This window comes from Pipistrellus kuhlii, unplaced genomic scaffold (assembly GCF_014108245.1).
Source record: "Pipistrellus kuhlii isolate mPipKuh1 unplaced genomic scaffold, mPipKuh1.p scaffold_m20_p_11, whole genome shotgun sequence".
NCBI lineage: Eukaryota > Metazoa > Chordata > Mammalia > Chiroptera > Vespertilionidae > Pipistrellus > Pipistrellus kuhlii.
Window position 1 is genome coordinate 24,955,137 of NW_023425416.1, and position 23,454 is coordinate 24,978,590.

Here is a 23,454-nt window from a genome sequence, read left to right on the forward strand (position 1 = left end):
AACCATCCCATGGTCCTTCCCCAACACCAATCATGCATTGGTGGGGTCCCTCAGTCTGGCCTGTGCCCTCTCACAATCTGGTACCCCTCAGGGCATGTCAGAGAGCTGGTTTTGGCCCAATCCCCGCAGGCCAGGCCGAGGGACCCCACCGATGCACAAATACATGCACCAGGCCTCTAGAATATATATAAGACATGAGGAAAAAAGATCATTCACAAGAGAAACAGCCAAGAACACAACCTCCCAGGGCTAACCTGAGCCAGAAACATGAAGGGCACTGAGGGCAGCAGCTCTGTTCCTCTGCTTAGAGACCCGACTAAGTGGAAATATATCCAGCTCCTCACTGGCACCATTGTTTATTGACTGGCTTTCCAGTGGAAATACCCCTGGCTATTTTTCTTTATTTAACTTGAGAAAGTATCCCAAGATTCTCCTGGAAAACTAGCCAGATACTCAGAAAGCTCTCTCAGACATTAAAATGTAATTTTGAAGTGATTAAATGAATGTGATTCTGACTCTAGACAGTATAATGAAACAAAATCTCTCTAAAAAGAATATATGCTAAGAGGAAAATAAAGTCAGTGGGGGACAGATTATTTTATAAAAGGAAATGGGACAGTCACTTAAGTATTTGAAGAAAAACATCTATTTGATTTTCTACCTTCTATATTTCAGTCACTATATTTCTGATTATCCTATCTAATAAAGAGGTAATATGCAAATTGACCATCATTCCAACACCCAAAATGGCTGCCCCCATGTGGTCCAAGATGGTTTCCCCCATGTGGACACAGATGGCCAGCAGGGAAGGGCAGTTGTGGGCGATCAGGCCTGCAGGGGAGGGCAGTTGGGGATGACTGGGCCTGCAGGGGAGGGCAGTTAAAGGTGACTGGGCCTACAGGGGAGGCCAGTTGGGGGAGACTAGGCCTGCAGGGAAGGGCAGTTAGGGACGACCAGGTCTGCAAGGGAGGGCAATTGGGAGGGACCAAGCCTGCAGAGGAGGACAGTTGGAGAAGACCAGGCCTGCAAGAGAGGGCAGTTGGGGGCAATTGAGCTGGCAGGGGAGCAGTTAGGCCTCAATCAGGCTGGCAGGGGAGTGGTTAGTGGGTGATCAGGCTGGCAGGCAGAAGCGGTTAGGGGCAATTAGGCAGGCTAGTGGTTGGGAGTCAGCAGTGGGATCGGGCCTAAATGGGCAATTGGACATCCCTTAAGGGGTCCCAAATTGGAGAGCGTGCAGGCTGGACTGAGGGACACCCCCCCACCACCTCCTTGCACAAATTTCGTGTACCAGGTCTCTAGTTTCTTTATAAAGCATCCCATTCTTGTTTCATGGATGGAAATATCGTCTCTCATCTCTCTGACATTATTTGGAGATTTTTTAAATGTCCTATTGTTCTCTGCTTTGCTTTTGTGTCTGAGTTCCTTTTCTCCTGGTGATGGTTTTGGTCTCTACCACTCATGATCAGCACCTTTCTAAAATGTGTCTCTTCTTGGGCTCTCCACTCATAGTTTCAGGTCAGACTGCAAATGCTGGCTGGAGGCTCAGAGTATTTGGGGGGAAGCTGGTGAGGCCTATGGCCATATGACCAGGTCGTTGATCTAAGACCCCCAAATGTGAGTATCTGTAGCTGTCTTCTCTTGGGTAGGCCTATTTCCCAGAGAGACATCTCCAGTCTGTTATAGTGAAGCCAAACTTAGTCCTCCTCTCAACTGTGCCTGTATCTGGGAGTCAAGAGTCTTTCTGGCTCGGCTAACATGGCTCAGTGGTTGGGTGTCGACCTATGAACCAGAAGGTCATGGTTCAATTCCCAGTCAGACACATGTCTGGATTGCAAGCTCCATCCCCAATTAGGGGCATGCATGGGCAACCAATCAATGATTCTCTCTCATCATTGATGTTTATCTCTCTCTTCCTTCCTCTCTGAAATAAAAAACAAAAGAATCTTTCCGGTCCAACCTCAGCAGAAAGCAGATACATGGCCTTCTGCCAGAATGGGAGAAAAGGTATGTGATTGGATCTAAGGGCTCCTTAGGCAAACTCTCAATTAGTTCCCCATGTCCTGGCCCTCGGGAGCCCCACCTAGAGAGGTTGCTGGCTTCTCCAGTTCCTGAGCTGCTCTGGGCTCTGCCGTGCAGGGCACCTTCCCTCTTACCTCGTTCCCCTCCTGCGGACTCTGTTTGCTCTGTCACCATTATTCATCAGCTCTCTAGCTTCCAAAATTTTGTTCACCTTTCCATCCATTGTTGTCTCCTTTCTCATTCACTTTGCCCTTGTGATTTCATACTTCTTTTATTCCTTTATTGCCCTTGTATTAGATTTTCCACATGGGGTGGAGATAAACAAGGAGCTCTATCCACCTTATTAAACTCACAGCCATGTATTACTATGGTAACCTCAAGGTAAGGACAGTATTACTTCATACTAAGCAATGTTCTGGGCACGTTACCAGAATGAAGACAGTTACGAGTCCTTACGGAGCTATCATTCTCCTGGGAAAGACAAAGGCAAACAGATCATTATCATACAAGCGCTGTCAGGGAGGCGTGTCTGGGTAGCAGTGGGATCACCAGAGAAGTACCTGCATCTAACAATTGGAAGAGGCAGGTCACACAAGAGGAAAAACTGGGATGTCTCAGAGGAAAATGGCTTGAACTCATGACCATTTGAAGGGCAAGAAGTTTTAGCCCAAACTGTTCTTTTTATTGCCTCTCCTCCCTGAGTGCTGTAGCACAGCAATGATTTCTCAGCCTACGACCTGCCCTGTCAAGATGAGCTAAACCGCAGAGACCGGTTTGGCTCAATGGATAGAGTGTCAGCTTGGGAACTGAAGGGTCCCGGGTTCGATTCCGGTCAAGGGCATGTACCTTGGTTGCGGGCATATCCCCAGTAGGGGGTGTGCAAGAGGCAGCTGATCGATGACTCTCTCTCTCATTGATGTTTCTAACTCTCTATCTCTCTCCCTTCCTTTCTGTACAAAACCAATAAAAATATATTAAATAAATAAATAAATAAATAAATAAATGATGAGCTAAACCATCACAGGTGGCACCTGAGTATCCAAGTGCCTAGCAGAACCACCTGGAAGGGACCCTGGTGCCTCACACCCAGTTTTCTCCAGTAAAACAAAGACAAATGTAAAGGTTAAATGTATGTAAATTGCCCAAGAGAGTTAGCACCTAGCATAGGGGTGTCAAACTCAATCAGAGAAGGGGCCAAAATCTAAAATCCAGCCTAAATCGCGGGCCGAATGGTTTACTGAACAGTCATAAACTGTCATTGTGATGGAAACGCAGCAGAGTGCAGTGATGACAGCGTGGTGCGGGCCACATTGCAAGGCCTGGAGGGACGGATTTGGCCCGTGGGCCTTGTGTTTGACACATGTGATAGAAGCTAGTTCTCTTTTAAAAGGGAAAGAACTAACATGTTCCATGTATAACATGGGACTCAGATGTGTAGAAATACAACTTTCTTTGCTTTCTATGACACTCAATTTGCTCTTCAGTCACCATTTCCATAAGTGAAAAAAAAAAAAAAAAATGCTACTTCAAGATAACTATTTTCTGATATTAAGCTTACTCTTACAGGTCATTGTTTAATCAAGTTAATCTTTTACTGCCTACTTCCCAAGATTTAATTAAGCTTCATAGATAGTATATCATCCTAGCATCCAAAAAGGGGCATCTGGCCCCAAATGCCCTAGCCAAGGGGGCTGCCCTCAACCTTGGCACTGGCCTCTGGCCTCTGTGCCTCCACAATGGAAGCCTCCTCAGCATCCCTGGGCTCAGGCACTAACTACCGCTGCTGTCTGGGCCCATGCCTGGGCTCTCCCTGGTACTCCCAACACCATGGTTCCTGCCTTTGGCTGCACACTCGGTACCCTGTACCTTGTCTTTCCACAAGTAACCCTGCTGACTACCCTCAACCTCCTCCACTACTTCTCTCAAGGAGCCTGAGAATTTTTATGGATTTCTGCCATGCCCTGCTGAAGCTGAGAGGACTTGGAGGGCAGAGGAGGGGACGTTTTCTGAAGCCCTCTCTGCCATGCATGCCACATCACCATTGCTGCTGTGTTGATGCTGTATTGGCAGAGGGCAATGCAAGATGGTATCCTCCTAGAATTCCAAGTGGGAAGCAAAATACAAGCCCACCAGATCTGCAGTTTCCAAAGCTAATTGGGACTCTTAACGAGGCCCTCCCCCACCCAACATGCCCAAGGTTTTGTCTTTGAAGGGTAAAAGGGGTAAGAAGCAAGCCTCCATTTGTGTCTAAACTCTGTCACCACAAACTTTTCTAAGAGGCTCTTCTCTATGCCTGCAGCTCACTCCTCCACCCTCAGCCCAGAAAGGGCCTTTCCTTTCCAGTTTCATATTCTCTCCTTCTTACTACTCTGTGTGCTCTGACTCCCTGGGCTCTGGTTCGTGTGTGTGTGTGTGTGTGTGTGTGTGTGTGTGTGTGTGTGTGTGTGTGTTTAACTTTTGGAACTTAATATTTCTCTCTCAACAAAGCCTGACCCTTACAAATGAAAACTTTAGCCTTCAGTGTTCCTCTGAAAATGAGTTTTAGCAGCCAGTGCTGGAATTCAGAAGCTGAATGTCCCCTTTCTAGTCTCCGCTGGTTCTGTCATCCCCCTGGAGCAGTGAGTGCTGCTGCCCCTTGAAGGAGGGCCCTAGGCAACCAGGTTACCAGGGCTGGGAAGATGCCTCACAGAACCTCCAGCTTCCAGGGGGACAGGCTGCACTCTGGATCATCTCCCACTAAAACAACAATAAACGGTGGATAGAACATTTCAAACCTCACTTTTAAAGCTGAAAAGTGCAATGTCTCCGACCAGCTGAGAGATAAAACACCTGTAACCATGGAGATCAGTAGGTTACTACAACCCCAGAACCACTGATGTCCTACAGGCACTTGCCATGGATGCCCTACTACTCACTTAGCATTGATTCAATGACCATAGAGGCCAAGAGGGAAACTGTTCAAAGGCTGGACCCTGCCCAAGCTGGGGAGCCTTATGGGTGACTTCCCACACAGTAGGCTGGACCCCTAAGGAGCTACACCCGCAGGGCCAGGGTGAACTGCATCTTAACCCCTCCTTTCCCCAACCCTAGAGGACTTCCCAAAAGCCTTGGTGCCTTGGTACTGAGGCAAGTAGGAGACCAAAACAAAAGGATAAGACATTGCCAGAAAAAAATGGCCTCAAATCAGCTTTTGCTCAAATTTGCAACCTTTTGCCTGGATTGGCCAAAGAAGCTCAAACCAAGGGCTTGATTTAAGGTCATCTATGACTTATACCTCCAAGTTTCCTGTCAAAGGCAAACATAAAGCCTTCCTGGAAGAAAATATATGTATCTTAGGCTGGGGGAAGCTTCCACAAGTAACTAATCAGAGACATTGACCAACAAACAGTAAAAAATAGGCACAAATGAAACAATATAAATAAAAATGAAACAATCCTATATAATAAAGAGGTAATATACAAATTGACTATCATGCCCTCACAAGATGGCTGCCTATGACCAGGCCGGCAGGGGGGTTAGTGAGGGAAGCCAAACGACTGAACAAGCAGGCTGCATGGGGCAACCAGATCGGCAGGGGGGTCAGTGAGGGGTGACCAGGCCAGAGGGGGACAGTTGGGAGCGACCAGACCAGCGGGGGGGGGGGGGGGGGGGGGGAGGGGGAGGGGGGGAGGAAAGGGGACAGTTGGGGGTGACCAGGCTGGCAGAGGGGGGCAGTAAGGGCAACCAGGCAGGCAGGAGGTTGGGGGGGAAAAGTAAAGGGTGACTATGCCAGTGGTATGGTATGCAGTTGGGGGTGACCAGGCCAGTGGGGGGGGGGGGCAGGTGGGGGCGATTAGGCTGGCAGGGGGAGGCAGTGAAGGGTTACTAGGCCAGTGGGGTGGGAGGGGGGGCAGTTGGAGGCAACCAGGCTGGCAGGAGGGGGCAGTTGGGAGAGACTTGGCTGCAGTGGGGGGGGGCAGTTAGGGGCAACCAGGTAGGCAGGCCGGTGAGTGATTAGGAGCCAGTGGTCCAGAATTGTGAGAGGGGAGTCTAGCAGTCGGACATTCCCCGAGGGGTTCCAGGTTAGAGAGGGTGCAGGCTGGGCTGAGGGGATACCCCCGTCCCTTGGGCAGGAATTCCTAGTATAAATAAGAAACAACAGGCCACAAAAACAACCTGTACAGACTTTGAAATTGGCTTCGTCAGATACCAATTTTAAAAGTTATGCTTTTGCCCTGGCCGGCTGGCTCGGTTGGAACGTCGTCTGTGGCAACAAAGGGCCAGTGGCAGCAAAGGGTCACGGGTTTATTTCTGGTCAGGGTACATGCCCAGGTTCCAAGGTCCATTCCCAGTGGGGAGCACATAGGAGGCAACCGGTCAATGTTTCTCACATTGCTATTTCTGCTTCTCTTTCTCCTTTCCTCTCTCTCTCAAATCAGTAAAAACATCCTGGCTGACATGGCTCACGGTTGAATGTCAACCTATGAACCAGGAGGTCATGGTTTGATTCCTGATCAGGGCACATGCCTAGGTTGTGGGCTTGATCCCCAGTGTGGGGGGTACAAAAAGGCAGCCGATCAGTGATTCTCTCTCATCATTAATGTTTTTTCCTCTTCCTCTCCCTTTCTCTCTGAAATAAATAAAAAGGTTTTTTTTAATTTAAATGTGATCAGTGTATAAAACAGAATAATATGTCCTATTAAGGTTAGGGTATAAACAGATTTAAAATATCTACAACAATGACATGTAAGGAGATATTAAATGCAGTTACAAAGTTCCAAAGTCTTTGTGTTATTGAGGAAGAGGGTAAAGGTCTTAATTTACTTTGGATATTAGACTGCATATGTAAGTTTCAGTCCAAGAGGAAAAAAAATGAAATAAAGTATATAGGCAGGCAGAAAAGAAGAAAAAAAACACATAAAACTTGTGACAAAACAATAAAAAAACACAAAACATTTAAGCTTGAAACTTAAATATGTCAATATTTACATTAAATATAAGTAAACTTAATGCTCCAGTTACAAATCAGTAATTGTCAAACTTGACCAAAATATTTTTACATTCAGCTATTTATAAAAGACGTGTTTGAAATGGAAGTATAGGTAGGTTGAAAGAGAAAGGTTATTTAAAAAAAAAAAAAAGGGGGGGGCATGCATATTTAAAGCTGTTGAGGTTACATTAATATCAGACATAAAGACTTTAAGTCAGGAAGCATTGTTAAACTTAAAGGTGCTCAATTCACAGAAAGGTATGTAAGAGTAATAAATATGTAGGCAATAACATATCCTTAGAATAAGGATATGCCTAAGGGAGCTGGCCACTCAGGAGAGAATGCCAGGAGAGGCACAGAGATTTTGAGCACCTGCTTGAGTTCAGGCAGGAGATGAGCAACACCACTGTTCTGCTTTGCCTAGGAACGTACCAGGTGATCGGAGGTATCATCTCTCCAGTCAATGACAACTACAGGAAAAAAGAGCTTGTAGCTGCCCACCACCGTGTGGCCATGGTCCGGCTGGCCCTACAGACGTCCGACTGGATCCGGGTGGACCCCTGGGAGAGTGAGCAGGCGCAGTGGACGGAGACGGTGAAGGTGCTGAGGTAACAGTGGGCATGCCTTCCTGAGATGACCAGGGTCCATGGGTCATGTCTGCGGGGCCCATGGGGTGAAAGTAGGGATGCAGTGTTGAGTGGGGCTTCAGCCAGGCCTTCACAGCCAAAATCCAAGAAGTCCTCACCCTAGAGGGAGAGAGACCAACAGGCCCACGATCTCAGGTCCTGAGTGAGAAAAATCACAAACCACTGCCCTTTGGGATGGGCTTTCTGGAAACGCCCAGTCTTGTAGGTACCATCTGGCTCCAGTGCCACCACTGAGTAGCTTTAGGCATTCAGTGGCTCTGGGCACTTGACCTATCTTTTCTGAGACACATTTCTTATTTGCAAAATGGGGACAATCAACCCTATTTAGGATTTTAAAGATGGAAATAACTTTTCTGACCCACAACCACATAAAAATATTCATTAAGTGGGGCCTTTTATTATTGTCAGCATTGAGTAGGTTGAAAACTGTGGGTACATAATACACTATCTCTTTAATTATACAAGTCCTGGGTTCTATAAATCTAGACTTTAAAATGGGGGAGATGGGAGACTATGAATCTCGAACTAGTTACACGGCTTTTTTTTTTTTCCTTTTACTTATTTTCAAAGTTACTTGGGAGAAAGTTTGGGTAAACATTTAGCTACATACCCTTATGCTTATTATTTACTTTCGGGGGAGAAGGGTGGGGTGGGAAATGGGAATAACCAGCTAAAAGCATTCAGCAGTTCCAGTGCTACTTCAGAATCTGTTGCCAAGTTAAAAGGAGAGCAGATATGAAATAACTGTTAGGACATGTGCCCTCTCTTTTTTTAACAGAAGGAATAAATTTCCGCCTAGATCATCATTCAGAATAAGCCCTATAGTCAGCTCTCATTCATCTAGGAGAAGAGGGACATGGAAACAAAACAATAGACAATCCAACAAATCACTTAGCTTGAGACGAAAGCAGAAACAGATAGATGCTGTGGAGTGTGGCCTAGGGCCTCTTCCCACTGCACCACCCCTCACCCCCACCCCCTGCTTTTGGAGCCCAGTTTGCTAGCTAGGTGACTTGATGTGAGTCAGCCTCACTGAGCCTCAGTTTCTCACCTAATAATTTGGGGGTGACACCACCTACCTCCATGGGGTACAGTGTGAATTAAATGAGATAGCATAGGAAAAAACCACTTTGTTTCTGGAAGATGCTTAATAAAGTTTACTACCTTCCCTGCATTCCTAACACTGGCCTATACTTTATCCTCAAAACAGAGAAGCCATTCTTGGATAAATAGGAACTGACCACAGTACTATATCATATTACTAGAGCTTCTACGGAAAAATGCAGGTGTGTGCTAAATTTTACTGAACGAATTCTTTTCTTTTTCTTTTTCTTTTTTTTTTTTTTTTTTTTTTTTTTTTTTTTTTTTTTTGGACCTTGGCTGCTCATTGAATCACCTAGGAACTTTCGAAAGTATCAATGCCTGAGTCTTACCCAGAGGCTGGGATGTCGTCAGGATTTTTAAGTGTTCCTGGTGATCTTAACCTGTGGCCAGAATTTTCAGGCTTTTCATTAGTACAGAGATCCGTCCAAACCAGTGGTCTCAACCCTGCTATTGGAATCACCTGGGAAGCTTTTTTTAAAAATGCTAAACACCCCCCCCTGCCCCTCCCCACACACAATTATGATATTCTGAGTTGGGGTATAGGCATGGGTAATTTTTAAAAGGTACCCAAATGATTTATTTTTGTGCAGGCAATGTTGAGAAGCCCCTGATACAGACAGTCAACACTATGTTATCAGATAGTTGATTATCAGATATGTTTTCAATATTTGGAGTGAGCTTCATCTCCAAGTTTATTCATTACATTAAAAATTTTGTTTGATTATTAATGTTTATCTAAAACTACCAGAAGCTCTTTTTTTTTAAGGTTGAAAAATCTGACTAGTTGTAAAGTTAGGTGACTTCTAGAAGGCATGGTAAATCTACTCCATCCTTTGCTCCATTTAATATCTTCTTGATCGAGTCAACAGCGGATTTCCATCATAGTAACAGTAACAAATGTCACTGTAAAGTAAATCACTGTAGAGCTTATTGAGGATTCTTTTTCTCCTTATCAGGTCACTTATGTTTAAGTCTAGGCCAGCTTTCATGCTTTTAGGGCATCTGATAACTTATATCTCACTCACCTTTTCCCCATGATGTGGGAGGAGAGCCCTGGTCACGTGACTTGATGTAGTCCATCATCAACATCGCATGTACCCCTTCACAAACATGATGTTACGTTGTCCTCGCTTTATAAAGAAACTGAGGTTTGGAGAAGCTAACTTTATCATAGTCACACAACAAGGAGGCAAGTGGTGGAGCCCCAGTCTGTTGAACTCTGATGCCAGGTTCATGGCCATTTTCAAAGCCAGGGATCTGCAGGTGGGAACACCATGAGGCTGACTTTGCTCCTACCACAGTGGCCCTTAGATCAGGTGTCCCCAGAGACTACTGGGGCTTCTTAGGACATAGAGAACGTGCTCCTCAGGTCAGTCCTCAGGCCTAGGGCGAGGCACACCAGGGTACCACTGAGGCAGGCAACGAGAGGAAGTGATGGCCACTTCCCAGAGGCAGAATGGAGGTCTCTGAGGAAGAGGCATTCAACACTGTAAGTAATCATTTGCACAGCAGAGTTTAGAGATCTAGCTAATACTCAAAAATAGGTTAACTCGAACTAGAAGCTTCAAGGTAAGTAAATGAAATGGCAATCAGTACTTTTTATTGATCACCTACTGTGCGCACTAGGTGCTTTCATGTGTATAACATTTAATCAGCTCAGCCACTCTGAGAAGTAGGTTGGTTTAGCCCCATTTTGGAAATGGAGAGTGAGAAAGGGTCAGTGACATGCTCAAAGTCCTGCCGTTAGCAAGCGGAAGTGAGACCCAAACCTACTTCAACCTGATGTGAGATTTCAGACTAATCCATGAGTGAAGCCGTAGAGGCAGGGTGCAGCTTACTAAAACCAAAGCAGAAAGAAAATATGGAAGCACAGCTAGGCCTTAAGAGAACTTAGCCCAGCCTCTGAGATGATCAGAAAGGACTTTGGACCAGAATTAAATGTATTCTTTATCCACTCCTTCCATCATTCCGGAATTTAGCTGACTCTCGGTGCACAGTTCCTGAGTACTAAGACTGTAAGAGTGAATTGGATGCCCTCCCCATTCACAATCTTATGGGGAAGACAGGCTGACGACAACAACAATAATAATAACAGCTAACGTTTATTAGGCCCTTTCTGTGTCTGGGCCGGTGCTAAGCTCTCCATTTAATCCTCACAGCGGCTCTCTGGGATGGGGAACTGTCATATTCCCCCATCCTACAGATGAGGAAACTGGAGGCAGATTGCATTAGAAACCCAGCAAGATTGCACAGCTACAAGCTGGAGCCAGAGTTCCAACCCAGGCAGTCTAATGCTAGAACTTCATCTTTACACTGAGCCCTCCCCCAGTGATCATCAGCATTGAGCCTCTTCCCCAGCACTTGGCAGGGTAGCGCACTTCCTTCTTCGTGTTCTTAGGATACTCAGCAGAAATGAGGCCGGCATGTACTTTACATGACCAATTAACAGGCAAGGTCAGTGAGGCTCCCAGGCTGTTGGTTACCTTTCCAGGATCAGACATGCAGGAGAACCTAAACTTGAACCCACCTGCTCTGGCTGCAAAGCGTATGCTTTCATCACCGGCGCTGCTCCCTCTCAAATACAGCTCTAGTTAATGCACAATACAGTAGGTAGGAGACGGAAGATCAAATTGATATGACATAGTAATTACCTGTGTGTGATTTTAAGAAAAAGAAAAAGAAAACGACAGAGCCATCTCTTGATTTGCAGAAGACAGAATGTTAAAAGAGCCACGCATGCCAAATTGGTGAGGCTAATCATATTTGAAATGCTAACGTGTAACGAGATTTGCTCTGTGTGCACACTGTTCAATGCACTTTGCATGTACAGCTCTTTTAGTGTTCATAGCCACTCGTTGGAGGCAGGCACTGTCATTATTCCTCATCATGCAGATGCTGAACCATCTCACAGAGACCTGAAACCCTAGCTTGGGGATACACAGCAGGCCTGGCGGGAGGTGGGGTGGCGGGGAGAGCTAGGATCCTACCTGGGAAGACTGGCTTGGAGCCAGACTCTTAGACATTACTCTGTCTAGTTCTAAAAAATCTAAAAAGTGGGTGTTTTTATCCCGGCTTTACAAATGAAAATTTGTGTTTTGAACTCAGATCTGTGATTCCAATAGCCACGTCCTTAACCCCTACTCAATTCCTTTTTAAAAGTGTACTATTGAAAGAAAATGTGAAAAGAGTAGGAATATGCTAAATTCTCCCCCTCCTCTTTCCCCTCCCCCCCTCCCGTTATCTGCTTTCTGTCTAGCACCTGGCACAGGGCCTGGCACATAGTAGGCCCTCAGCAAATAATTTTGGGATGTGCTACCTAAAATGGACAGAAGCAGGCTGAGACTGGGAGCCTCTGGGTGGCTTTGGGGGACAGTAGGCCGCACAGACACACCCTGAGCCTTATGTTTACAACACAGGCATCATCACAGAGAACTACTCAGATATCTGCCCCAGGAGGAAGGTCGGGGCCAAGGCAGTGCTGTCTCCCAGGCGCCCGCAGGTGGGTACTGACCCCCTCTCTGTGGGAGGGAGAACTGATGGGAGTCACAGCCCTCTGGGGCCTGCCTGCTCGGGGTGAGCTCCCCAGGCTGAACGGTGAAATTATTCAGTCTGCCACCACCCCTTGTAAATAGTAATGCTACCTTGGGATTTCCTGCCCCAAAGGGGTTTACCTACCCTGTGACCGATGCTTGTGACCTGGATTACAGTCAGGCCCACACAGGGATAAGTGGGTGAGTGATGCTGAGGTTCTTTTAAAAGTCTTAGCCTTTCTGTTTTGTTTTGTTTTTTGTTCTTTTGGTGTTTTTTTTGTTTTGTTTTGTTTGTTTGTTTGTTTTTCCTTGTTGAATACAAAATGTGCCGTTATAATCCTTAAACAGTGTAACTCGGTGGTTTACTCGGGAAAGAAGACGTGTTTTGAAGGGAATTCACAGTTGATTTGCATTGTCCTTTCAGTTTGTAGCCCTGGGTTTCTACCCTGCCCCTGCCGTCAGCTCCTGGTGTGTGGCAGAACCTTGCCAGCTGTGATTTCAAAGTACCTTCTCTCTCCAAAAGCGGCCATGGCCCTGGATGGGAGTCAAATGCAGGGCCCCCTCTTGCAAAGAAACAGGAACAGGTGATGGGCGGGCAGGACTTGGCACAAGAGGGAATCACTTACTTTCCCACTGGCCCGGAATTGCAGCAGCCCATCTGCGGTTCTCCCAGCTTTGGTTGGTGGGACACTATTTCCAGATCAGTCTGGCTTGGGAATGTCAAGGTTAAACGGGCCTACAATGGCTTCTTTACTGCAGGGCATTTCAGAACCTTCATTATGTTCGTGAGCATTGTGACTCACAGGAAAAGGAAATAGCAGCCATTGTCATGGTTTAGTCTTTTTTTAGTGCCTTTTAGTAATTCTCAGAACTAGACTGGGAAACAATCTTCTAAAAGGACGTGAAAATGCCACCAGGCCCCCAAGGTTTCCTGCGGTAGCCCCCAAATGCCAGCCAAAGGGTCCCTCACAGCAGAATCCCCTGCGAGGCTTGTTAAAAACACAGATTCCCAGACCACACCCCAGACCTCCCAAGTGGTAATGGCACCTGGGAATCTGGGTGTTTCACAGTCACTCTGGGGACAGGCTTTACGGCCCGTTTGGGGAACTGTGTACAGGAGTAGGAATCTAAGGAGGAAGGAGTTATAGAGTGTCCTGTGTAATCAGCTTATGCGATGTTTATTATATTCTTCTGGTCTCCGCCTCTCCTCCCGACTGCATGAGCTCTTCCCCCTGCCCCAGACGTGAGCACAAGGAGTGTTCATTCTCAGCCTTTTGCCTACTTTCTGAATCATCTCTGGTTCAGCACTCCTCATAGGGGTCTAGAGATGCTCGCTCAGCACCACCCCAGACCAGGCTCTGGGCTCAGCCTGAGAACAGAGCCAGCCTGCCTCCACCCTAGACCTGAGCTGAAGACAGGCTGTGAATGACGATGAGTCCAGGCATGGATTAGGAAGGCTGCCTAGACGAGGAGACACCTGCACCCAGACTCATAGGATCAGTAGGTTGTCTGGAGTTGGGGGCATTTCTGGACAGAAGGGCAGCTGAGCAGGATACAAAGGCAGGAAACAGCGTAGGTGCTGGGCACTCCGTGCCTCTGGGGAATGCTGGAGCCTCCAGTGAGAGGCTGGGAGCCCCTCCTTGTTGTGGGACCCCTGCCACCCTGAGGCTCCCATCTTCTCACATGTCACCTCTCTACACATGCTTCCAGAATCCCTGTCTTGGCTCTTTGTCTTGGCCACTCCACCTTCTCCCATCTCGGTCCCCTGTTGAAACCTATTTGACCTTGAGGCGCAGTTTGGAACCCACCTTCCCTTCGAAAACAGTCCCATTTTCTTTCACTCACATGGACTCCTCTCGCCCTCTGCCAAAGCTCACGGCACTCTCTTTGGGGATTTAATTTTCTAGGGATTCCTAGCCTACTCTGCTCAGCCCTATAACATTAAGGTTTGTCTCATATCCCCTTCTTTCTGTTCAAATCCTAAATGCTACTCATCTTGTTCTCATTTAAAGTAACTATTAAAAAGGAAGTTTACATTGAATGAAAAGTGGGCTTTCGGTTGACCAGAATGAATCAGAGGCTTTAAAAATGTCCATGCCCCTGCCCGGCCAGTGTGGCTCAGTGGTTGAATGTTGACTCGTGCACCACGAAGCCACTGGTTTGATTCTCGCAGGGCACACGCTTGGGTTGGGTTGAGTTGGGTTGCAAGTGCTCACAGGACATGCAGGAGACAGCCAGTCGATGTTGTCTCTCATCGATGTTTCTCCCTCCTTTTCCACACTCTCTAAAAATCAATTTTTTAAAAAATTTTTAAAGGAGGGGGGGGCAGTGTCCATATTTCTTGCATGATATAGTTCCCACTGCGCCCCCTCAGGAATCTAGCTGAGGAAATAATTAGAAATCAGGACAAAGGTTTATGCAGGAAGGTGTTTATCACACAATTTTTATAATGGCAGAAAATAAAAGCAACCTCAGTGTTTAAATATAAGGGATTGTGTGAGTAAATTATACTGTATACCTGGATGAAGAATCTACACAGAAGATCTTCTTTGTTTGGAAAAATGCTTATGAAGTAAGTGGAAAAAACAAGATAAAGTTATATATATATATATATATATATATATATATATATATATATATAATCTCAAATATATAGAAAAATATAAATATTTTAAAATATACTAAGCTATTGATGATTTATAGAAAGCAAAATTATTATTATTATTACTAGAGGCCCAGTGCACGGATTCGTGCACTGGTGGGATTCCTCAGCCTGGCCTGCACTCTCTGGCAATCCGGGACCCCTCAAGGGATCAGGCCAAACCGGCAATCCAACATCCCTCCAGGGATGTCATAGTGCACAAAGCAGCAGGTGGCCAGGGAGGAGCCCCAGCCCAAGCCAGGCACTGTGCCACTCCCGCTCATCCCAGCCCTGTGCCTGCCAACACCGCTGCTCAGTAGTGCTGAGGTGGAGGCGGGACAAGCTCATGCTGCTGCAGCTGCGCTTGCCAGCTATGAGCTTGGCATCTGATGCCCGTCAGTCAGCTAAGCAGCGCTTCTGCTGTCGGAGTGCACTGACCACCAGGGAGCAGCTCCTACATTGAGCGTCTGCCCCCTGGTTGTCAGTGTACATCATAGCTACCGGTCGTTCGGTCATTTGATTGTTCAGTCGCTTAGGCTTTTATATATATAACTAGAGGCTCAGTGCACAAAATTCATGTACTTGGGTGGGGGGTTCCTCAGCCCAGCCTGTGCCCTCTCACAGTCTGGGATCCCTCAGGGGATGTCCAACTGATGGTCCCAGGAAGAGCGGGCCCTAAGCTGTCAATTGGACATCCCTAGCACTGCTTCAGAGGCAGGAGAGGCTCCCTGCCACCACCGCTGCACTTGCCAGCTGTGAGCCTGGCTTTTGGCTGAGTGGCGTTCCCCCTGTGGAAGCACACTGACCACCAGCGGACAGCTCCTGCGTTGAGCAGGATCAGGTCCAAACGGGCTCTCCAACATCCCCTGAGGGATCTGCCCCTGGTGGTCAGTGCATGTCATAGCGAGTCAACTGTCTGTCCCCCGGTGGTTAGTGCACATCATAGCAAGCAGTTAAGAGGCCTTAGCATATCATTAGCATATTACACTTTCATTGGTTGAACAGACAACTGGATGCCCAGACACTTAGCATATTAGCCTTTTATTATGTAGGATTATTATTATTATTATTATTATTATTATTATTTCCTGCTTTTAACACATATCTTCTACATGTTCCATAATTGACACAGATATGTTTGTAATCAGGAAAAAAAAAATACAAGAGCAATTAAAAGAGGAAGATGGAGGTTTTTCTCAGCATAAGTTTGGCTTTTGTATGTTATTAGTGACGTATTTCTGAAGGACCATTTTGTGTGCTGTGTATTTTATCGTGTGTTGTTCTATGCTGGGATTGCAAATTATAGGCTGAGCTCAGCATTTTCTGGCTGCCAGAGCCCTGCTTTGCCCATCACTCCTGTGATTTGCAGTCCTCCTTGGCCTCACCAGAGTCATGTGGATTGCTTGCTGCGTCCTGGGTTACATGGGTGTCACACTGGGATGGAGGATGCCTGGGTCCTTTAACAGCCGACGATGTCTGCCTTTTGTGAAGTTGGTCCCCGCCCTGGGCTGATGGGGCTGAGCACAGCCCAGTGACCTTCAGAGAACCCCCTTTCCATATAACCTGGCAGGCACGCTATCTGATTCCATTTCACAGACTTGTCCAGTTAAGCTGGGTGCTGCCCTACAGATGTCAACACCTGGCCTCATCTTTGGTGTCCTGTGTAGGCCCAGAAGTCCCACACTCCTGTGTGTGTTTGTGTGGCCCACGTGGCCTTGTGCATATCCTGCATTAGGCAGGACATTCACATAGCATTCCCTCCCTCACTCCATTTCCATAACTTCCGCAGGAGGTTTTATCATCCCCATTTTACAACTGAGGAAGCAGGCTTGTCTGCTAAAACTATGCCAGAGTCCCAGCTGGTCTGAAGTTCAAACCCAGGGCTGACTGACCTCAGATCTGGTGCCCTTTAATGTCAGAGTTAGGGCAGCTTGCCCAGTCAGTGTGGTTCAGTGTTGAGCATCGACTCAGGAACCAAGAGATCATCAGTTCAGCTTCTGGTCGGGGCACATGCAGGCAGGCTTGATTCTCCAGTAGGGGGCATGCCGGAAGGAGTCCATCGATGATGTTTCTCTCTCACTGATATGTCTCTCTCTCTCTCTCTCTCTCTCTCTCTCTCTCTCTCTCTCTCTCTCTCTCTCTCTCTCTCAAAAATTAATTTAAAAACTTTTTAAAAGGCATCAGGGCAGCTGGACATTCAACAGAAAAGGTCCTGGGGGCCCTTCCCTCACTTTCCATATGAATCTCTGCTTTTCAAAGCCTGTGGCAATTCAGAGAGAGCACCCTGCCCGAAAGTGCCACGCACCTTCTGCTTATGTCACTGCATCACTGTTCAGACAAGTCGAACGGTAGCCTTTATGCAACACCTCAGACGATGTACTGTGGACTTGGGTGGTGAGAGCCACTTGATCTGAAGGTTTTGTAGCAGTGATGTGAGTGGATTTGAGAGGGATATGGGAACACTTCTGGGAGGCCTGATGACAGGACTGCCCAGAGTTGGGGTCTGAGCACCTGTTGCCGGAAGAAGACATGCCTTTGACTTGAGGACCAGGGAAGGGGTGAGCAGGGGCTCAGAGGGAACCGTGCTCCTACTGTCATTGGTAATGAGTCAAGCGGCATCTAATATTGAAGCCGATATGTGGGAATCATTCCACAAATATGTACTGGGAGGAGAAGGGGGTGTCTTTTTCTCTGACCTATGGGAACAGGGGGGTGTGCCCTAGGCCTCTAGAGACCCTGGAAATAAATGTACATCATCTAACCACCCCCATAGGAAGGCCATATAAAAACCACCCAACTGTTTGAAAGGACAAACTCTGGTGTTAGGCTGTAGTACAATGATTGAATAAATAAGAAATGACTAGAAACCTCACAGGTGCAGAATAATTCAAACCCACACATATGTTGAAGCAATGGGACCAGCCCAAATTAGTGAAAAGTGTGAGTTATTGGAAAATTTTAAATGCAGTTTCATTTATTATAAAAGGCTATTGGATACCCTGTAAGTGTTCAATGGATGTGTCGATGAATGAATTGGGGGACAAGTGGGTGGATGGATGGACAGACAGACTGATGGATGCAGGTAAAACATACCACACTTACTCTGTTCCAAATACTATTCTAAGTACTTTACGTTTATAAGCTCATTTGATTCTAAAACAATCCTAGTTGATAAGTACTTAGTATTCTCATTTTAAAGTTGAGGTCACACTGTTAAATGACAGAGCCAGGATTGGAATCTAAGGTGTCTAGAATCCTGTTCTTGACCATGGAGAATTCGTGCATACATGCATTAATGTACGTTTGAATGCCGTTTCCTTATACCAATATTATCCTACTAAAGTGTTTGAAAAGTGTGTTTCTCTAATTACACCTGCTCAGTACACAAGTCCAGCACCCACCATTTCATAGACGGGAAGCTGCGGCCCAGAGAAGGAAGGCCTTGGCTCTAGCCCCCACTAGCCTGTGCCCAACTGGGTCTGGAACTCAGACCTCTCCATGACACTCTGTTTCTCGCTTTCCATCCCACAGCTGGGCTAGTGCTCCTCTTTCGCTTCATCTCTCTGGTCCAGGTCCAGATTCCTTCAAAGGTTCCACACTAGAGGAGCCTAAACTGAGCATTTACATCAGGTTTTCCCCCAGCAGGTGGTATCCCTGAAGCCCCACCCAACCGAGGTGTGCTGGTGACTGAGAGATGCCAGCGCTCTAGGAGCCCGGCCTGGGCTGTTGACCAAAGCTAGAATCCCCTTCCAGGAGGACCAGCCATCCTGCAGGTTGCTTCTCCCATGGACTGGGTTTGTCCTTGACAATCCAGGAAGGGCTTCTCTGTTCTGATGCATGTACAATTCCTGCCAGCAGGCGGCAGCAGAGCCTACCAGTTACAAATGCCCCGCCTAGAGGCTGGCTGTCAGGTTTAAATACTAACCGCCTGGATGAATGAGTGACCTCAGGCAAGTCACTGGCCTCTCTGAGCCTTTCTTTCTCCCTCTGCCTCATGAAGTTGTTCTGAGGCTCAAATGAGAATGTACACAAAAGGCGCTCAGCAACCAATGGTGCTCATAGTAAGCACCCGATAAATGTTAAGTATTCTTTTGTCAGCACTATCGCCATTCTGTTAGAACAGATGTCAAAGGATTATCCACATTGATCAGTTGTTCTAGAGCTTTGTTTCATTGAAAACAGATGACAAGGTCATCAGCTGAGGTCTTAGAGACCTTTTGGTTATCCTTTACAATTAACCTTTATGATGAGGTCTTACTTAGAGAAGCACACGTGTTAGAGCTGAAATGGGTTTTAAGAAGGGCAGTAACTTGTCTGAGGCCCACAGTTTGTTAGTCCTCGGGCTTAAAGGAGGATTCTTCTGTCAGAAGATGGGGTTCTGGGTACGGCATAGCCACCTTTGGACCACTCTGCTGCGTGGGATCCAGCAACCACTAAAAATGAAAACTATTTTGTGTTACTTGGCACTTCACCCATATCAAACAAAGATTTATTGATCTAATTACTACCTATACCTGTGTGTCCCTGAAGTGGCTTCAGATTCATGCATTTTCTTTTTGAGCATGGAGACACTGAGTTTCCAGTACACTCCATGGAGCGTTTTGTGAACATTTCAAATGGAATACGTGACCCTTCCTGTAACTTTGCTGGGATCTGCCCTTGTCTTTCCAGCTGTGCCTGAGCTGAAGCTCCTCTGCGGGGCAGATATCCTGAAGACCTTCCAGACCCCCAATCTCTGGGAAGACGAGCACATCCAGGAAATAGTGGAGAAGTTCGGCTTGGTGTGCGTGGACCGGGTTGGCCACGACCTAAAGAGGTACATCTCGGACACGCCCATCCTGCAGAGGTACCAGCACAACATCCTCCTGGTCAGGGAGCCAGTGCAGAACGAGATCAGCGCCACATACGTCAGGAGGGCCTTGGGCCATGGGCACAGCGTGAAGTACCTGCTCCCAGATGCCGTCATCGCCTACATCAAGGACCACAACCTCTATTCCAGTGGCAGTTCTTGCAAAGGCAGCAGCACCCAGAACAACGAAGGAAAGACAAGCTAGGGAGGGCCAGCCTCTTCTTCACTGAGCTCCTCCCTTTGTGTTTCTTTATTTTTTTATTTTTTCCCCATTTTTTCATTGGTTTTCTTTCAAGAATGATTTTACTTCTGAGGAGTCTTCTGTCCCAGGAGGGGATGCCTTCCTTTAGGAAAAGCAAGTGTCTCAAGGATGAACATTTACCAAAGAAGTTAACATGGTGTGGCAGGTCATTAGGAGCTCTCAGGCCTTCTTATTTCATGAGTGGTACTTGTGACATGCGCATGGTGGTTCTGCGCATGGCAGGGTCCCCTGTGGGTCACATCAGAATTGCCCACAATGCACTTTTTAACCAGGACCAGGTGCAGCGTGGTCTGGATTGGAGAGATTTGACAGGATGCTAATTAACAAACAGTGGGCTTTGTCAACACCAGGTTTCAAACAAAATAACACCAACGGAGGACTTAAACATTTGGAAGCTGCACTTTGCTGATTCACACCAGATCTTCCTTTAAGAACCAGGATCTGCCTGCTTGCTGGCCATTGATAAAATTTCACCTAAAATATTTCTAAGTAGTGATCCTCAAACAATATTTTTGATAGAGCAGATATTTTTAACACAACCATTCTATAAATGCCCCAGCTCTTGATTTTCGGGTTTCTACGAAGAAACTGAGGTAAGACAGATGCCTCGAGTCTGTTAGAGGGTCTTTCTGAATGTTTAATGATGGCCTGCCTGCTTGAGTATTGACAAAGGAATAAATAATAAATTGACATCAAAAACTACTAATGAAAAGTTTCTCTTTTTCTTCCTTTGTTGTATTATTAATGCCTGGTGTGCCAGATGTTGCTCTCCTTTTTAACTGCTCCTTGAAATTTGCTACTGTTCCTATCAAACTGGCCTGAATTTAAAAGTTTTTGTTCCTGGCAGTGGACGAGGCAGTTGCTTTTCAGCACCATGCGAACGGTTCTCCAACCTGAAGCTCTGGGTAGGTGGCCTCGTTCAACTGGGCCCTGGAAGATGAGAACAGGAGCCCAGCGTGGGGTCAGGATTTATTCTTCCATTCCTGATAGGAAGAGGTTTTGATTGGCTTGATTCTGTTTTGAATTTACTTTTTACACTTGCCGGCTAAATACTTCTCCATCCTTTTCTCCTGGCTCATCCTTGCTAGAGATTTAGTCATGCAGAGAAACAGAGGGTCAGTCGAAGAAACCTAAAATCTCCAGAAATATATCCCAGTGTTTTCATGTGGGTCATTACAGTGGTGACTGAAATTGATTTCCCTGGGTCAAGTGCTGTGGGGCCCTCCTGTGGGGGTCCCCAGACCTGTACTCCTGCAACCTCTGAAGCTGCTGGCCATTCCTCCTCCCCACTCCCCCATGATTGACCTCTACCTTCAGGGACCCTGATAATACAAGGGAGTAGGAAACCAACAGCCTTGTCCAAAAGCTGCCACAGCGAACGATGTGACTTTGACTAGCTCCCTTCCCACTCTGAGTCTGTTTCCCAGCCTCTAAAACAGGAACCGACATCCTCTAAGTTCTCTCCCAGCTCTGAGTGCCTCTGACCTCAGCCCATCTTCCTTTCTTTGGGTCCAATGTTTCTAGCCAGACTGGGAGCTCTCTATGGGCAGGGAGTCTTTGTTTTGTTGGTTGATCTATCCTACGTACCTAGAAATCTGCTACTCCAAGGGTAGCACAGACATCCCTGGGGGCTGGTTACCAATGCAGGCTCTCAGGCTCCCGACTCTGAAGCTGCATTTTTACAAGATTCCCAGGCCACCTGATGCACTGGCCTAGAACATGGCCTGTTAGAATAATGGTAGTTTTCTTTTAATAAGCTGAATGTATAACTGAAATTACATCACATTTGCTCTGCTGAATATCTTCCTCCTTGCTCTCTGAGCAGTGTTGCCCCCACTATTCTGTGTGGAGTATAGAAGGCAAAGGAGGAAAACACACACACACACACACACACACACACACACACACACCTGCAAACAGCAGTAGTGTTCAGGAAAAGGGGTGAAAGGTTGGAGTCAGGGTTTCTCAATTTGGGCTTTATAGGCATTTGGGCCAGATCATTCTCTGCTGTGAGGGGCTGCCCTGGGCATTGCTAAGCATCCCTGGCCTCTGTCCATTAGGTGCTGGTAGTAACATCCAAAAAAAAAAAAAAGCCCCCCGACATTGCCATATGTCTCCTGGGCACAATATAATCATCCTCGCTGAGACCCACTGGCTTGAGAACATGGCTGCAGGGATATGTATATGAGAAGCAGTTCTGTTTCCCAAGAGGGAAAATCAGGAAGAAGCAGCTTCAGAAGAGTTTTTTAAAAAACAAAACAAAACAAAGAAAATGGTTTAAGAGCAGTCTCTACCACTCATGAAGTTGTGTTTATTCTGGGGTCATGATGCCCTTGACAGTAGGAATCAGCAGTCACATCTTTGGGCCAGGGGCACCTCGGTTTCAATCTCCTTTCACTTCCCAGGGCCCTGTGGCTTTCTCTCTCCCATTTTCACAGATTGAGGCTCCCAACGTACCTGTACCTTCAGAACTGCCATCCAGGGCCTGGCAAGAGGTGACTGTCAATGAGTGGGAGCTAGTAGTTGTATGAGTTTGATTATTATTCTTATTCTGAAAAGGGGCCTTCAAACCTGTACATAGTTTAGTTTATCCCTCTAAAACATCAGGGATTCTCCCCAATGGCAGGGAAGAGAAGATGAATTTGAAATCTGAAAGATGAATTCATAAGACTTGGGGCATGGGTCAAGGCCACTGGCTTTCAGAATGAGCTGCATGTGCAAAGGCCCTGAGGCAGGAAAGGACACAATAAGCAGCATGATGAGCTTGATTTATTACCATCCTTTAAGAAGAGGGTTATTATTATGGTATGCACCCAGGAGCAGGCATTCTTGCCTGCCAGCATCTCCCGGCCCAGCCTTTCTCTCTTTTTTTCTTTTTTTAATGTATTTTATTGATTTTACACAGAGAGGAACTGAGAGGGATAGAGAGTTAGAAATGTCAATGAGAGAGAAACATCGACCAGCTGCCTCCTGCACACCCCCCACCGGGGATGTGCCTGCAACCAAGGTACATGCCCTTGACCGGAATCTAACCCGGGACCCTTCGATCTGCAGGCCGACGCTCTATCCACTGAGTCAAACCGGTTTCGGCATGCCCAGCCTTTCTGTAGGCTCAGAGCCCCAGGCCCAACGAGGCTGGGAGGAGAAGCCTTCATCTCTGATTCATGACTGTATCATGGGACTCCCCCCAAGCAAAACATTCACTTCTGAGCCTTTACATCATCCTCTTCTAAAATGAAACAACAGCCCTGGCTGGTCTGGTTCAGTGGATAGAACGTCGGCCTGCAAACTGAAGGGTCCCAGGTTTGATTCCCGCCAAGGGCACATGCCTAGGTTTTGGGCTCTATCCCCAGTAGGGGGCATACAGTAGGAAGCCGATCAATGATTCTCTCTCATCATTGATGTTTATATCTCCCTCTCCCCTCCACTCTGA

The 23,454-nt window shown here is 46.8% G+C and overlaps 1 protein-coding gene across 2 annotated transcripts in view; it reads left to right on the plus strand.

Annotated features, from left to right (window-relative positions):
* The window catches only part of NMNAT3 (nicotinamide nucleotide adenylyltransferase 3), a 72,582-nt gene extending 51,859 nt beyond the window's left edge, over positions 1-20,723 (plus strand). The window contains exons 3-5 of one of the 2 annotated variants that reach the window (XM_045579239.1): positions 7,413-7,596; positions 12,156-12,238; positions 19,582-20,723. In XM_045579239.1, coding sequence (XP_045435195.1) covers positions 7,413-7,596; positions 12,156-12,238; positions 19,582-19,964 — 650 coding nt within the window. In that variant the 3' untranslated portion in view covers positions 19,965-20,723. The remainder of the gene's footprint in view (positions 1-7,412; positions 7,597-12,155; positions 12,239-19,581) is intronic. The other variant, XM_036431292.2, reaches the window with a different exon arrangement.
* Positions 20,724-23,454: the final 2,731 nt, after the last annotated feature.